We start from the raw sequence: 16,847 nt of genomic DNA on the forward strand, positions 1-16,847 counted from the left end.
TGGTTGATAGTTGTATATGACATTACAAATAAAAAAAGACATGACGTTTTAAATGCTAAGAATCACTCAAAATTAATTTCATCATGGAAGCTTTTAGGTTTAAAAAGAGGTAGATGCGTGTTGTACTTTGAGTAATGGACAAAAGATTTTAGTTTAAAAGTGAGGTTCATTTTAGGATTTTGTAGTGAAGGAATCATTATGTTGCTTACACTATAATTTTGTGGAAGGGAGTTAGACTAAGGATGACTAACAACCTGAACATTAGATTCGAGTTGTTCATTAAGCAGTGGAAATTTTGTGTGTCTTACGTTCATCCAAAGAGATGACTTCAACTTTCATTATCTAGGTAGGTTGATCTAGATTTATTATCATGGGTACGTATGTCTTCATCATTATTGTTTTTTTTTCTACACATCTTTTTGTGAGTGATATTGCAACTTGCAATTGCTCAATCTTCTTTTAACTACAATATTTGATTGCAAGTTGCAGTATCATTGAAAAAAAATATGTATAGAAAAAAAAACAATGATGAAGAAGACATACATACCCATGACAAGAAGTTAGACCTACCCAAATAATGAAAGTTAAAGTTTCCTCTTTCGATGAATGCAAGACACACGAAATTTCCATTGCCTAATGAACAACTCCAATCTACCTCTCTGTTTGTTAATCATTTTAGCCTAACTCCCATCCATGCTCAATAGTAGTGTGAGTAATAGAATGACATCTTCACTATTGCACAACCCTAAAGTGGACCTCCCTTTTAAGCTAAAATATTTTGTCCACTGCTCAAAGAACAACTCACATCTGCCTCTATTAAAATCTAAAATGTTCTATGATTAAAATAATTAGAATGATTCTCAACATTTAAAATGTGATGTCATTTTTTTTTTATCTATAATGTGATGCCATTTACGATTATCATCAAGTTGAATGTAGTGTGAAACGTAAATTTGACACATAGTTTAACTATTTTTCTCATTTCAATTTTTTTTGAATTAAGTACAACATAAAACTTACTCATTAGACAAAAGAATTTAATTCTTTTAGATGAGGCAATGCAACACAACAATCACTAATCAAAATTATATTGTAATTAAGTATTATCCTAAACTAGAAAAATTAATAAGGCTAACTCTTCTTCACTTAAGGATGACAAAATTTAATACAGGAGAATACCCTTGAGGCGTTAGTGTTTGACGTTGATCTTCTCAAAATGCTTCTTGGAGGCACGGAGGGTGGTTTGGAATTCATCTTCTGATGATGGTAAGTGAATGATTCTCGTTGGAGTAAGAAGCCTGTAACACACAATAACAATAGTTACAAATCAAGTAGAGAAGGCGATAAAATATAAATACAAGTGTTTGATTGAACTGAGATTTTATTTACAGTGTTAGTTAATTAAGGAGTAAATCCAGTGCCAGAGCATATCTAATTATTATATATAAATCAATGAAATTTGTTAGTTGGACTCTGATTTTACTTTGTGGTGTTAGATTGAATAACATAAAATTATATGCAATAATATTGAGATAATAGATGCTATTTGGGAAGTGTTCGTATTCTGTCCCCAAAACGTTAATGAACTTATTAGACTACTTACAATTATTGATTTGATATTAATATTAATTAGTGTAAAACATTAATTTAAGTATTTGCTATATATATATACAACCTCGAGAATAAAAAGTAAAAAAGTATGACCTCAATGATAATTTTGGAAAAGAGAGGAAGGTGAAATTTGCATTTAAAGTAAATATTATATTATTGGATTTTTTTTGTGTAATAAAAAATATTATATATATTTTCCATTAATTCATATTCTTTTAGTTTAGAAAATAATTCATAAACTTCTTTATTTAAAACAAAATTTCAATTCTCTTTGATTTTCCTTTTAATTAATTCCCCCGTGAAAAGATACCTCAAAATTTTTTTTAAACTACTTAAAAGTAAAATTAAGTGTCACACTAATTAATGAAATGCAAATATATAATAGAGTATAGATGTCGTTTAGATAATCTATCATGGGGATAAAACTTATCATGTCTACTTGTCAAGTTTTCTTATGAATGGTCTTTTTATTAAATTCTCAAAATCACCACCAACCAACTATATTATGTTTTAGGTTTAAATATTATTTCAATTCCTTCTCTCTATATAATATTATGATATATATATATATATATATATATATATATATATATATATATATATATATATATATTATCAATAAGAAAATTAGTGGTTTTCCAATATTTTAAGATATATGGAGGAATTAGTATTTAATGGTGTGCTTCAAACTCCCAATACCTTTATTTATTTTCCTAGTTCCATACACTTAATTGCAATATATTTTTAAATAGTGATTTATTGTATTACATTGTCTCACTTAAAGGAATTAAATCCTCTTGTCTAATTTGACTTATTTAGAACTTTCTGAAATGTTACAAAAAATATTTTTTTTATCAAAATATTAGTCAAAATTTACGTTCACATTACATTGAACCATTGATAATTGTATGACATTGTAAATAAAAAAAAAAAGACATAACATTTTAAATGCTAAAAATTACTCTAATTAATTTCATCATGGAAGATTTTAGGTTTAAATAGAGATAGATGCAAGTTGTACTTTGAGTAGTGGACGAAAGATTTTAGTTTAAAAGCGAGGTCCACTTTAGGATTTTGTAGTGAAGGTATCATTTTGTTGCTTACACTATAATTGAGCAGGGAGTTAGACTAAGGATGACTAATAACCCGAGTAGTAGATTCGAGTTGTTCACTACGTAGTGGAAATTTTGTGTATCTTGTGTTCATCGGAAGAGACGACTTCAACTTTCATTATCTATATAGGTTGATCTAGATTCACTATCATGGGTATGTATATCTTCATCATCATTGTTTTTTATCTTCTATACATCCGTTTGTGAGTGCTATTGCAACTTGCAATTACTCAATCTTCTTTTAACTGCAAGATTTGATTGCAAGTTGTGGTATCATTGAAAAAAAAATATGTATAGAAAAAAAAAACAATGATGAAGAAGACATACATACCCATGACAAGAAGCTAGATCAACCCAAATAATGGAAGCTGAAGTTTCCTCAGCTCTTTCGATGAATGCAAGACACGAAATTTCCATTACCTAATGAACAACTCGAATCTACCTCTCTAATTGTTAATTGTTTTAGCCTAACTCCCATCCATGCTCAAAAGTAGTGTGAGTAACGAAATGACACCTTCACTACAAAACCCTAAAGTGGACCTCCTTTTTAAACTAAAATCTTTTGCCCACTACTCAAAGAACAACTCACATGTGCCTCTATTTAAACCTAAAGTCTTCTATGATTAAAATGATTAGAGTGATTCTCAACATTTAAAATGTGATGTCATTTTTTATATCCCACTACTGCAAAAGGTTATTTTTACGACGTTGTTTTTAAGACGGTTACGAATGACCTCTTTAGAAAAGAACGCGGTGGCATTTTTATAATTCGGGTGACAAATATTCATATTGATGAAGAAGACATACATACCCATGACAAGAAGCTAGATCAACCCAAATAATGGAAGTTGAAGTTTCCTCAGCTCTTTCGATGAATGCAAGACACGAAATTTCCATTGCCTAATGAACAACTCGAATCTACCTCTCTGATTGTTAATTGTTTTAGCCTAACTCCCATCCATGCTCAAAAGTAGTGTGAGTAACGGAATGACACCTTCACTACAAAACCCTAAAGTGGACCTCCTTTTTAAACTAAAATCTTTTGCCCACTACTCAAAGAACAACTCACATGTGCCTCTATTTAAACCTAAAATCTTCTATGATTAAAATGATTAGAGTGATTCTCAACATTTAAAATGTGATGTCATTTTTTATATCCCACTACTACAAAAGGTTATTTTTACGACGTTGTTTCTAAGACGGTTATGAAGGACCTTTTTAGAAAAGAACGCGGTGGCATTTTTATAATTCGGGGAACAAATATTCATATTTATGTCGCACATTCTAAGGCGGTTACAAATAACCGTCTTAGAATGTAAAGGTCAAACAAGACAACGACGGGTAGCGCCTAAGACCGTTTTTGTATTTTGCTTAATATTTCATCCCGCCCCTTGACCTATACGAACATTTTCAAAGCCCAAACAGTCTACCCTGCAGTGCCCTAGGTGAAACCCCAAACACTCTACCTCACCCTAAAAAGCACTAACCCGTGAAGATTTTGGAGGTCGCGCCATGAAGATTGTTGGTGTGGAGCTCGTGCCGTGAGATTGTTTCCCTCATATTGAGCTGGTGCCGTTTGCTCGTGGAAAGCGCGACTGTGCAAGTCGTACAAGTAAGTCATTAAACAACGACATTCATCTATTGATATTTATTTATTTGCTTCATAATCATGGACAGAGGTTCTTTGTGTTCAGGATATAATGCCTTCCCTCATCTGAAAAAGTAATTTAGTTGTGAAAACGTGCACCTCAGACTTTACAAGTATTATTTTGTTATTTATGTTACGTTCCACATGGATATCGAGATTTGCTTTTTGCTTAGATGTCGAATATGTTTAGTTTGATGCTGAATATGTCTTTACTCTTTAGTATTTCAATTATACATGTATTCAAACATGAGTATGTAAAGAAATATTGGTAATTTTATATATAGACTTGAATGGCAATAAGTACATCTTTCCCTGTGTGTGCGAATTACTTTAGAGAATTTATCATTTGTGGCACTTTGTCGTGGCCAATATATGTAGCGTAAAAGACACACAAACAATATGTTGTCATCCTTAATTTTTAGCAGTATATGTTTGCTTAGTTTTCATTTATTTAATGGCATTTTCTGCGCATAGTGACTCTTCTTGTTCTGTTCTTTACAGCTGTTGCTTTGGACTTGAAAGGTGCTGAGCTATTATGATTCTTCTCTTTTGCAAGTTTACATCTGTTCTGCAAATAATTTCATGGACCATGCATTTGAGAAATGTTGCTGGAGCTTCTTGATCCTGATTGCAAAATTCCTTTGATTACTGGATGTATTATCCGGTTGCTTGCATCACAAAGAAACTTTCAATGTCAATAGATTTTACTTTTCAAATTGGTTTAAGATGTCAGAAATTGACATGGCGGTTATTAAACCCGAGGTATGATACATTTTTGTATTACAAGTTGCTTAAAAGATACAAGACAACAGGAAAAAATAAATCCATCCAAAAAAATTATCTAAAAAAGTATAATAAAAAAGCAGAAAAAAAACCAATCGAAGACGATTATTTAAATAATAGTCTTAGATAACTAACATAATATTTTGACAATCATAATAACCCTCTTAGTATCTGTAACTTTCTAAGTCGGTTGTGTTCATAATCGTCTTAGAAAGGGGAGTATACTACGACGGGTTGGGCCCAAAAACCGCATTGAAAAACGTCAAATTCTAAGACTGTTATAAATTAATCGTCTTTGTATAGTCATCTTCTAAGACGGTTCATCAACCGTCGTTGTAAAAACCACCCCATTTTACGACGTGCTTATCTAAGACGGTTGAAAACCGACTTAGAAGGAACAAATCAACCGACTTAGAAAAGCATTATTCTAGTAGTGTCCGTAATTTGATGCCATTTACAATTATCATCAAGTTCAATATGGCATGAAACATAATTTTGATAATTATTTTAACTATTTTTCTCATTTCAAATTTTTTGAATTAAGTCAAACATAAAACTTACTCATTAGACAAAAGGATTTAATTCCTTTAAATGAGGTAATGCAAAACAACAGTCACTATTCAAAATTATATTGTAATTAAGTATTATCATGAATTGAAAAAATTAATAAGTTAGGCTAACTCTTCTTCACTTAAGGATGACAACTAATATTGTCACTATAATTACTAATAAATCTTTAGGCGAGGTTGATATTTTTAAATAAGCACTAGCAAAACTATGACATTACTAAAAAAAACATGTTTTAAAGTCATTGAATTTAAGTTGGTTTTCGAAAAATCGATGTATAAAAATAAGTGGCGACATTTTTTAAATTAAGTTCAATTTTTTAAGATGCTTTTATAAAAAAAATCTTTGAAAGCTTTGAAAGCAGGATTCAAGGACATTTTTCAAAAAATGGTCTTTTAAAACCCTTCCCATTTATGTTTTAAATTTCATTTCCCTTTCGCTTTCCCTCTCAGTCTCTTACAGTGTAACTACTCAATCTCTCACTGTTACTTTTCGCGTGCTCTCTTAGTGTCTTGCGACACAGTTCTCTTACCCTTTCCTTTCTTTCTCACAGTCGAGCCCTAAAACTTTCCTAGCCTCAAGGAAGTCGAACGTGAACTCCAAATCCAAGCCCACGTGAACTTACGTGCAAGGAGATGGTTGTGCGACTGTGACAACAGTGTCAACCAAGGTCTCACGTGTGACGAGATGCTAGTGTGACTACGACGAAGGTTTGTGGGGCGGAGGAGGCAGAAGATCCTACGACGGATATTCGACAAGGCGGTCCGCTACATGAGGTTGACGGGACTGAGCCACCAAGACTAGTGTTGGATCTGTAGCGAGACGATCCGAAGGGCACAACCCAAATTGTGATATGAAACCCACCATCAACGGAAACTCAAAAAGAAACCCTTGTTCTTTCTACACTCTGCACTCCTTCCTAACCTCATTTTGTTGGATGACAAAACTTTGTATATTAACTCATCTCTGTACTGTACAAAAATAACATTTACAGACACGAGAGTGTGAGAGTTGTATCCTTTCTCCACCTTTTTTCTGTTTTTAAAGTTTAAACATGTTTGTGGATCTAAATTTCTGTGCCAGAGGTTTCAAATCATGTGGCATTACTATGGCATGCTTATATTGGTTGAAGGATTTTTTTTTTCAAATTCTGGATTGATTCTAGGGATGTACGTAGCTGCACATGATCATCTCCTCACATTATCCAATACTATAAGTTTTATTGTAGACTTTTGTTTTTGTTATAATATATACACAATTACTAAAGTAATACGGAGACATGGACTTCGGTTCTGCGAAAAACTTTTTGGATGAGAAAATATATATCTGGATATGGTTTATAATTATATACTTAAGACATTTAAATCAGAGCTAAGGGAATCAAACTAAGAAATTTAATTTTAGTTTACAATACACGCTCAGTTAAATTTTATTTTAGTGATTCTAATTTAATTTTTATAAATAATTTAGATATATTATCTCATATGTCACTTAAATAGTTATTAAAGTAATGTATACGATTGGTTATATATTACATTATTTTATGAATAAATTTATTTTATTATGCAGAAAAAGTAATGGATTTTTATTTTTTATTTTTAAAAAAAAATCATCTTAGAATGTTTATATTTTCAAAATGATCTTAGAATTTTTAAATTTTTATTTTTTTTCAAAGAAAATCGTCTAAGATGGGTATTTGAGAAAATATCAAAATCCATCTTATAATTTTCAATTTTTTTTTAATTTGTTTTTTTTAAAATACATTTTAAGGGTTGTTTGAAAAATGATTTTAGAATTCTAATTTTTTAAATTTTTTTAAAAAAATATTGTATTCGATTGTAGACATTCTTAGATGATTTTTTGGTTTTTGACAAAATCATATTAGAATTCTCATTTTTTTATTTTTAAAAAATTCTAAAATGATTTTTTTTGTAAAAATCTTAACTTTTTTTATTTTTTATTATAATATCAATAACTTTTTAAATGGTTTTATAAGAATCGTCATAAAATATCTTAACTTTTCACAATGTTGATTTCAAGGAGGGTTCAAAATTATCTTTAAACATGTGAAAAAATCATGGTGAAAAGTTGTTATTCCAGCACTGTGAGCATCAATATGGTTGTGGCTATGGAATGAAGGGAAATGAGAATTTAATACTGGAGAATACGCTTGAGGATTTAGTATAACAGGGACAAAGGTGGGGGATCCCGTGGCTCAACAACGTTTTGTTGATATTTTTGGTTTGGTTTCAGCTATTCTCAAAATTCAAGATGAAAGAACATCAGGGCTTCACGATTACCTGTGTTTACTTTTTTTTTTTATAATTTTTTTAATATAAATTAAGCTTACAGATGATTAAATAATTAAAAAAAAACTAAATTTGTCTCCGTCAACGTTAAATGAAACGATGGTCGATGATTGGAATAAGGGACCATGGCTAAATTCATGAATGTTTTTTTTTTAAAAAAAGACTTAAATTATAAATTTTAAAAATTCTTGAATCAAAATTATATTTTAACCATTAAAAGTTATTTACTTTTTTGTTTTAATTAAAACTTGATGAGGGTTTTAACAACATTCTTTGACTTGACAAAAGAAATACATGCATGCATGGGATCAACTCCACCTTTAGGTAAATCCACTTTGTCAAAATAAATGTTGAACATACTAAACAAATAATTTAACGTTTAGTAAACAAGTTATAATGATATAGTAAAATATAAATTAATTTAAATAAATATATATTAGTTTTATTCTTAATAAGAAAATCTTTCACATAGCCTTTTTATTAAATTTTTTCCCATAACCTAAAATTAACTTTTAATAAGTTAATATGAAAAAATTCTTTTATATTAGCTTCTCCAAAATCTTACTTTTAACCTATGTATACTTTAATTTTAACTTACGGGTAAATTATTTTTTTATATTTTCTTCTCTATATATATTTTTAGAGAAGTTTATCCAAGAGATACAAATATATTACAGTTGTATATCATAGATACAAATATATTAAACACGATTTGGACTCCAAAACAAAAAATTATCCTGAAAATAAGAGTTACCTAGCCTGACCAATTTAATGGCAAGATCGAACAATTACTAAATGGTTTTTTTTTTTTTCCTTTATATACAAACCATATAACTATCCATCCATTACAATAAAATCAGATAGAACTATTATGATAACGAAAAATTTTAATTTCCTCCAAATATTTAATACATGAATCGAAACACTATTCGAATCACATATCCACCTGCATGTATTATTCATGATCCGGATGACTATTAAGGTCTATTTGTCCTGTACCGAGTTCATCCATTCTGTTGAGGCTTCCCTCATTCTCCAAGTTACTTGCAATTGCACCCTCTCTTGATGCACCATGGGTATCTCCCTCATCACTGTGATGAATCTGATCATTTTGAGTAGCATCTGATTCGCGTTGCTTCTTACGCTTCATAAGGGTCTTGAATTGGCGCCTCACGGTCGTGCATGTTGGCTTATGTCTTCCTTTTCCACTTGGGGGCTGAATGCACAGAATGCAAGTGCATCCAGAACAGTGCCTTGGATGCTTGGTTGTGGCACCAGCTGATGAATCAAGTTTTTCCATAATTCTTCGCTTTTTAGAATCTGTGGAAGATCACATGCAGCCAGAGAATTCAAGAAATATTAATCTACTAATTAAGAAGGACAAATAGAATATAGAAATTGAGTTAAATCAACTGGACAAGGGAATGGATTAAAAGCATTGGAAGGACTCAATTCAGGAAGCAAATTTTCAGTCTGAACATCGCATTTCTACCACCAAAGGATTACATGGTATGATAAAAGAAGACTTGTTATTTCAATACCCACAAACATGTAGAAGCCATACAACTTTGAAATCTAAATATAAACACCAAACATAGAATTTAACTAAGATATCAATCCATCTACCCCAATAAACTTTAGGAATGTAAAAACTAGCATGTGCCTCCTACACTATGAGAATTGAATCAATTGTACTGCAGCAACAACCCCCAAACCCCGTTGCCAGAAACAAGACAATTTGTCAAATGCAGAGCATATATAAAAAATAGAGAGTAGGATCATCACCTTTGCTGGTTACTGGAATATTTTCTAAGTCCATTGAACTCATTTTCTCTGATGCAGAGCTCAAAGACCTGAAAAGCCATTGTTTGTAATAAGAACAGTAGACCATATATTTACTACCATCAAGGTCTAAAAACACAAAACAAAGTTCACCTGCTAGCACCCCAAACATTTGAGTTGCTTGATGAAAAATATCATCTACAATTGAATATACTAGCTTGATGCCTATTTGTTTCTAAACCCATATCCAAATAATAGTACCTCTCACAATAGCTTTAAAGTAAACATGGAAATTCATCAACCCCTAAATGCTCAACCTTAATTGCCTCAGAGGCCATTTTATTAATATAGATGGAAACCAGAAACATGTCCAACTATTACCTTGAAAAACTATCATATTAGCAACTAAGGAGGTTGCTGTATTTATCCTCTTAACTAACCTGGTTTGTGAACAAAGAAAATTCCAATTTTCTTTCAACAATAAAAATTCAGTTTGGTTCCTAATCACATTATGCAAAAGAGTAAACAAAATGAGTTACAAATAAAAGGTCAAATTTTATCAAAAAATTCTTCACCACAATAAAGAGCATTGTATGACTGCTCTTTTAAATTAATTTTCAATCCTTTTAAGTTGCAACAATGATAAAGTATCAATTACCTAAGAGTTCCAGGGAAAATTAATAAGAGCAAATAATTTAAGGATAATAGTTTATATGTCACATACAACTAAAGCAGTGATTCTTAAGGAGGTTTTCCAAGATTGCACTATGGTTTTACAGCTAAAGAAGAGGTTATGAATTTATTAAACAGAAGCTGGGACATCAATGGATAAAATAAATGGATCCAGAAAGGTACAAACACCATTATCATCTGTTTGGAAAAATTTGAAGGCAAGATCGAGCTACAAACAACATATAGAACTGCTAATTAATACCCAATCAAGATTTTCTACTGAATCAAATACGAATATGATGCTAAATATGCAATGTATTTAATCTTACCCAGATGGGGGGTCATTGATTGTAGTCCCCTTTCCAAAAACCGGGGGTTCCTAAATAAATTGAAATAAAAAAGATTAGGAAGCTAACAGAAATTTGAATATAACGCTCCAAAGTTCACACCATATCAGTCCATATTCCCCTTGAAATAGAAAACTAATACAATAGAAAGTGTCACACTACCTCAAATTCCTCAAATTCTTTGTCCTCAATTGTTTCAACACTTGGCATGGTACTAGGTGGTGGATGAAGCAAGTCTTGTGCTTCTTCCCATGTAATTCTCAACTCCACAGCATCTTCATTATGTGTCAGCAACCTCTTACTCTTTGGTGCAATATTTAGAGTCTTCTCAGAAACTGAAATTGTTTGCTGCAGCAAATCATTGTTTACCATCTCACAATTTTCAGTTTGTAGACAATCAGCAGTTCCAGTACCAAAACGCAAATGTTCTGAACATCCATTTAAGTAAGGTTCGCCATTTCCATTCCTTGTCTGGAGAAGATCAGGATAACTTTTTCCTGAGTGCAGATTTGCAGTTGCACCAGAAAAGGTTGCTTCCTTTGTTGCAAAACCATTGGAGTGAGCAAAAGTAGAGGCATCCTGTGTCAATAATGATCATTTATCGCATTCACCTAAAGAAGAGAATAATATAGATGTATTATCTAATGAAGAGGCAACATATAGTAAAATGGAAAATAATCTCACAACTTGTGTATCCATAGAATCTGATGCCCTTCTGTAACCCATGACAAATTTGCCTCCAGGATCTATCCGACTAAATGTTACTGTAGCAAAAAGATCATATAAATCCATGATAACTTCAAATGTGCAATATATGGGTTGCCCCATATATATATGCACTTAAACCAAATAGTGCACAACAAATAAGTACAAGGGAACAATTCTAAAATTCTATAACGATCTGCCTATGTATGACTATGAGTATAAAACTCAAGTAATTTAGATAACATTTTCAAGATGGATGTATACCAATATCACCAGCATTTAATTGCATGGCCTGTATGCAAGGGGTTACTCCCTCCAATACATACATCCTACTATTGTTATTAGGCCAAAATCTGAACTGAAATGTCCAGTCATTTCCCTTCACATCTTTGAACTGCAAAGGAAGACCTTCTGACTGTGAAATAGGAGGAAAGTAAGCCTGAAATTCAGGTACAAATTGTCATATTAAATGTGCTGCAATTACAGGGTGATGATATTTTTCTTTAATAAAAAGTTATTGAAAAGAACTGCATATACATGTGTACTAAAAGATTGAGATAAATATTTCATTAATAGAGGCATACCTCAGCACAAGATTTTGGGAGAACAAGTCGACCAATTCGACCTGCATCACTGGCACTCAATACCTTCTCAAACAATGGCACTATAGTAGACTTCAAACTGTAATGATAACATCAAGGGAAACTGGTGATGAATCAAATTTATATATAACATAGACGATGTGTAACAGGCAAAACCTATGCCTATATTATAAATTATAATACATAACTAATGAGACTCTCTTAATCAGACATTTTCAATATTCTTTCTCTTCTCTCCTTTGGAAGTGTATTTCACACACTACCCCTGCAACTAGTCAAAAAAATTATTCTCAACCATCTCCAGAACTCATCTGTATTTGTATACTGAATCTACTTAACTATCTATCCATTACAATCAACTCTATTTTGTCTATATTTCTAAAAAATTATTATAGTTTTGTTTAAAAGAAATTCTCAATGGTTAAAAGTAACCTCCAATCACAATTTAAATTGTTAATTGTAAATTTAAAATATAATATATATATTAAAAAAATTGTTTACTGATTGAGATGATATAAAAATAAACATTTACTCATGTACAAAGCATGGGATAAAGAACTAGTTAATAATTATAAAGGATACTCTCCCGACAATTTCTCCAGCTCTTGACCTGTAATCCTAGGCCAGTATCGAAAATGTAACAGATTCTTGGGTTTCCCATTAGCAGGTAGCCGGGCAACGCGTTCCTGAGAAATCACATCTTTGCTATCTTCCAGATTCATGGTTATCCCATCCATCAATGATTTAGATATGGAGAGAGATCTTTGCCCTTGAGGAAAGGGACAAAAGGATGCTTTATCCTCAAGTCTCCTTTCTGCAATGTCCAAAGCAGAAGGCTGGACAGAATTTCCTGATGAGGTTCCAAGAGACATATTCAGTGAACTTGATTTGTGCATAGTTTGTGTCTCCCATGTTGGTCTGTTATGATCCAATGTTGTAAAATTTAATGAATGACCAGACAGTTTCACCACATTTGAAAATCTTCTATCCTCTTGCCTGTTTGGACCAATACATGAATCTATGCCATCTCTCTCTGCTCGAGGCCAACGGATGGATTCACTAGCTTCAACATCTCTACGCAACAGCATAAGGTTTCCTTTGCCAGCACTGTCCACCAATAATCTACCATCGATATGTTCAGTATGACGATTGCGTGCATTGTTTTTTATTGATCTAACAGACCCAATAGTGTTTTTAGTATCCCGTATCTGCAGCAAAACATTAAATGATACGAGTCTTGAACTTTCCATGTCACAGCAGCAAGGAATCAAATAACATAATATGTCTAAGTGGAGCCTCTTGAAAAATATTGCTAACTACATCTCACGCAATGTCAAATAAATGATGAAATCATGGCAGTAACAGGAAATCAAGGAACATCACTAACAGAAACAATTTTCTAAACATAATTAGAAAAAATAACTATATGGCAGGTGCAGAGACAGAGACACAAATTAACTAGGAATGAAGCAAATTATAATAAATATGGATTTTAGTCTTGCAAATACATAATAGAAATTACAATTGTCTTCTTTTTATAGACAACATCGTGTATTCTACTTCACTAGTACTTGGCAAAAGTTACTAGTATTAACAGGCATTATGTTTTCTGTTTTATAACACATTACAATTATTTGAAGGCTATCAGTGGCATGCTTGCATTCTATCCTTATTATTTCAACAATAGTATTCTACTATTTTTCATCCCTCTTACAGTGAGTAACTTCAAAGAAAATTTAGACATCCATGCACAAAAATTGCGAATCTAGAAGTACAACTTTACTTCAACATGAGACAAACTAAAAGTAGCAAGCTACCATCAATTACAAAGGAAATACAGTTTAGGCTTGGAAATCATTCTTCAAAAATGAATATTCAGATTAACCTTACCAAATTAAGTTGTGAAGTCTTCACACAGGTAGCACAACCTATTCCTCCATAATCAAGGTACTCAAACATAGAGCTTGATACTATACATCCACAGTGGACAGTCTGCAAACCAAGTCAAATACTACACTTCAAAGTCTAAAGAGAGAAAGACAAGGCTTGAATAGAATTCATATAGAAAAGAAAAACAAAAAGAAATTATGCTATCAATTTACCTTATTGCAAAAGGAACACTCTCTCCACCCTGTTTGATATAGGTGAAATTTCTGACAGAAAATTAAATTTTCATAGGCAGATCTGAAGCATACAAAGTGACACATTAAGGATTTCCAAGCAGAAATTAGAACCAATATAGGAATTATTACTAGAAAAAACGCATTGCAAGATTTAATATGTAAGAAAGAAGAGAAAGGCAAAGGTAGATCAATAATGCATGTTTTAGAGACAACATGAGTACTTGACTACAAAAACCAAACATCAAGAATCGGTGCATCACATAAGCTGACAGTTTTTTTTTTTCTCTAAATCCAGGATACTTATTTCATAATCCATATTCCATATATCATAAACTAACTACCCCAAAAGCTCAAGCTACTAGGTTAAGGTTCATAAATGGTTTTATATTTAACATGCCCCTTCATGCATCTTTGGACTTTGAGGCATGGAATTATGGACAATGCACAATGCCAACTGACCTTGTGTTGTACTGCTTCGCCTTAGAGGCTCAAACGTAATGTTAACTAACTGTCCCCGGAGCTTAAGTTATTAGGCAAAGGTTCATGAATGGTTTTACATCTAAGTAAACACAACATTCTTTTGTTTGTTTTATCTTTAGAAACAGGATTTTGTTGACATCAACACTTTAGGGATGATTTTAAGCAACTAAGAGTGTAATGTTTTTCTTAGAAAATAAAACACTTTTTATATCAGACACAAAAAACTATAATAAACATCTCCTTTTCCAATAAAAACTTTACAGTTTTAGTCACTTAAAATACACAAATCAGCTACATTCATCCCATTCCCGATGCATCCCCAGAAAAACTATTTCATTGTTACGGTATACCCTGGCATACAAAATACACCACCAAACAAATTAAAAAATGTTTTGAATGTTCAGAATGTAACATATAAAGGCTGAAAAAGCGCTCCCATTAGACTTTTGAACATAGTATCTCACGCTATAATCAGTGAAGCGAGAATTGTTTTTAAAAGAAAATAAAAAAGAAAAAGAATCTGCTTTGACCCAACATTAGCAAGCAGTAGCTCACTAGCTCCTTTTCTTACATTAACGAAGAAGAACTACAATTGTTCATGAATTATGCAATTATTGTTATTAGAGGACAATGCAATCAGGCCAGTTTCTTTATATCAGTCACACCCACATAAAACCAGAAAATCTAGGAAAGAAAATGCCTTGAACCTTACTTATCCAATTTGAAGTCATAAGAAGACCTAAGTCAAAGCCCAAAATTATCCAAAAAAACAAGTCATGTCAAAACCCAAAGTTATGATATTGTAAAATCAGGATCTAGCTCCTCTAGAGTAAGAGGGTAAAATAACAAATCTCAAATGATGACAAAATCAATGTTTGATATTCCTTGCACATGCATAACAAATCATAAATTTGTTAAAATATCATCACTTGATTTTCTTATCGATGACCAAGATTTTAAATTGGGGTCACAATTTCATCGTGTGACTTAATATCATTAGAAGTTGTGAACAAATATAACCCATGCGGCCACAATTGTGATTATGTTGCTTGATATCGTGGGATTATGAACAAATATGATCCATTCGGATCCATGCAAACCATGCGTCCACAATTATCATTATGTTACTTGATATCAAGGGAAATTGTGAACAAATGTGACCCATGCGGCCATAATAATTGTTATTGTGTTACTTAATACTGTGAGAAATTTTGAACAAATATGACACATGCAACTCCATGTTGCAGACACCCCAAAAAACATAGACATTTTGGCCAAAATCGCAGTCATAGACCATGTTTTAAAACCTTACCGAAAACTTTGCTTATATTCACTTTAGAGAAGTCAAATTCGCGAAATAACCCCAACAATGAAAAAAACTATGGAATTTCAGCAATAAAAAAATTAAAAAAAAAAAGAGGTAGACGAATCAAATTTACCCGCACTTGTGGCAGAGTCTAGCGAATCCACCCGATCGCAGAGGCCACCCCTTCTTCCATTCTCTCGCATAGCCATTCTTGCACGAAACGTTCATGCAAACCTCAACCTCCATCGCACACAAATCAACCCCTCACTCCCACTGCAAAGTCAAAACCCTAAAAACAAAAACACAGCAAATTGTTCGAGATTTTTTTTACGATAAAGGGATAGCAAAACCAATTACCTCAAAGAGAAAACAACTATATATGCAGTGCTTTCTGTGTGCTGCAACAGAACAACCATGCACACACAGTGACACAGAGAAAAAGAGATGTCAATTAATGTTGTGTTTTTGGGAAGAAAGAGAGAGAGAGAGTAGAGGGTGTGAGTTTATTTTAGAGAGAGAAAGTGCATGCAAAGCAAAGCACCGTTACATAAACGCTGAAGAGAAGTGGGAAAAAATGCATGCACGAGACTGCTTATCTTAGTGACAAATCTTATATTATGACTCCCTTTTGTTGCCTTCGCTTCACAATAAGCCTACTGCTTTTCCAGGTTGACTTTCCACTCTAACGCCACTTGTTTAAGGTATCATAAAAATTAATTTAATTTATTAAAACGTAAGAAATAAAATAAAATAAAAAGTTAGTCAAATTGAGAATTAGACCAAATTATAGATTTTTTAAA

The 16,847-nt window shown here is 32.1% G+C and overlaps 1 protein-coding gene across 2 annotated transcripts; it reads right to left on the minus strand.

The window, feature by feature from the left end:
* Window positions 1-8,817: 8,817 nt before the first annotated feature.
* On the minus strand, window positions 8,818-16,640 carry LOC114384534 (B3 domain-containing transcription repressor VAL1-like). 2 transcript variants are annotated; one of them, XM_028344228.1, is made up of 12 exons: window positions 16,405-16,640; window positions 16,181-16,320; window positions 14,241-14,322; window positions 14,029-14,130; window positions 12,721-13,346; window positions 12,121-12,217; window positions 11,801-11,975; window positions 11,516-11,595; window positions 10,994-11,410; window positions 10,814-10,863; window positions 9,816-9,883; window positions 8,818-9,350 (listed from the first exon to the last, which is right to left on the minus strand). In XM_028344228.1, the coding sequence occupies exons 2-12, from the start codon at window positions 16,291-16,293 to the stop codon at window positions 8,986-8,988; spliced, it is 2,175 nt and encodes a 724-aa protein (XP_028200029.1). In that variant the 5' UTR covers window positions 16,294-16,320; window positions 16,405-16,640; the 3' UTR covers window positions 8,818-8,985. The 2 variants fall into 2 exon arrangements, with proteins under 2 accessions (XP_028200029.1, XP_028200028.1); XM_028344227.1 differs by having other exon boundaries at window positions 16,181-16,336.
* Window positions 16,641-16,847: the final 207 nt, after the last annotated feature.

This window comes from Glycine soja, chromosome 14 (genome assembly GCF_004193775.1).
Source record: "Glycine soja cultivar W05 chromosome 14, ASM419377v2, whole genome shotgun sequence".
Lineage (NCBI taxonomy): Eukaryota > Viridiplantae > Streptophyta > Magnoliopsida > Fabales > Fabaceae > Glycine > Glycine soja.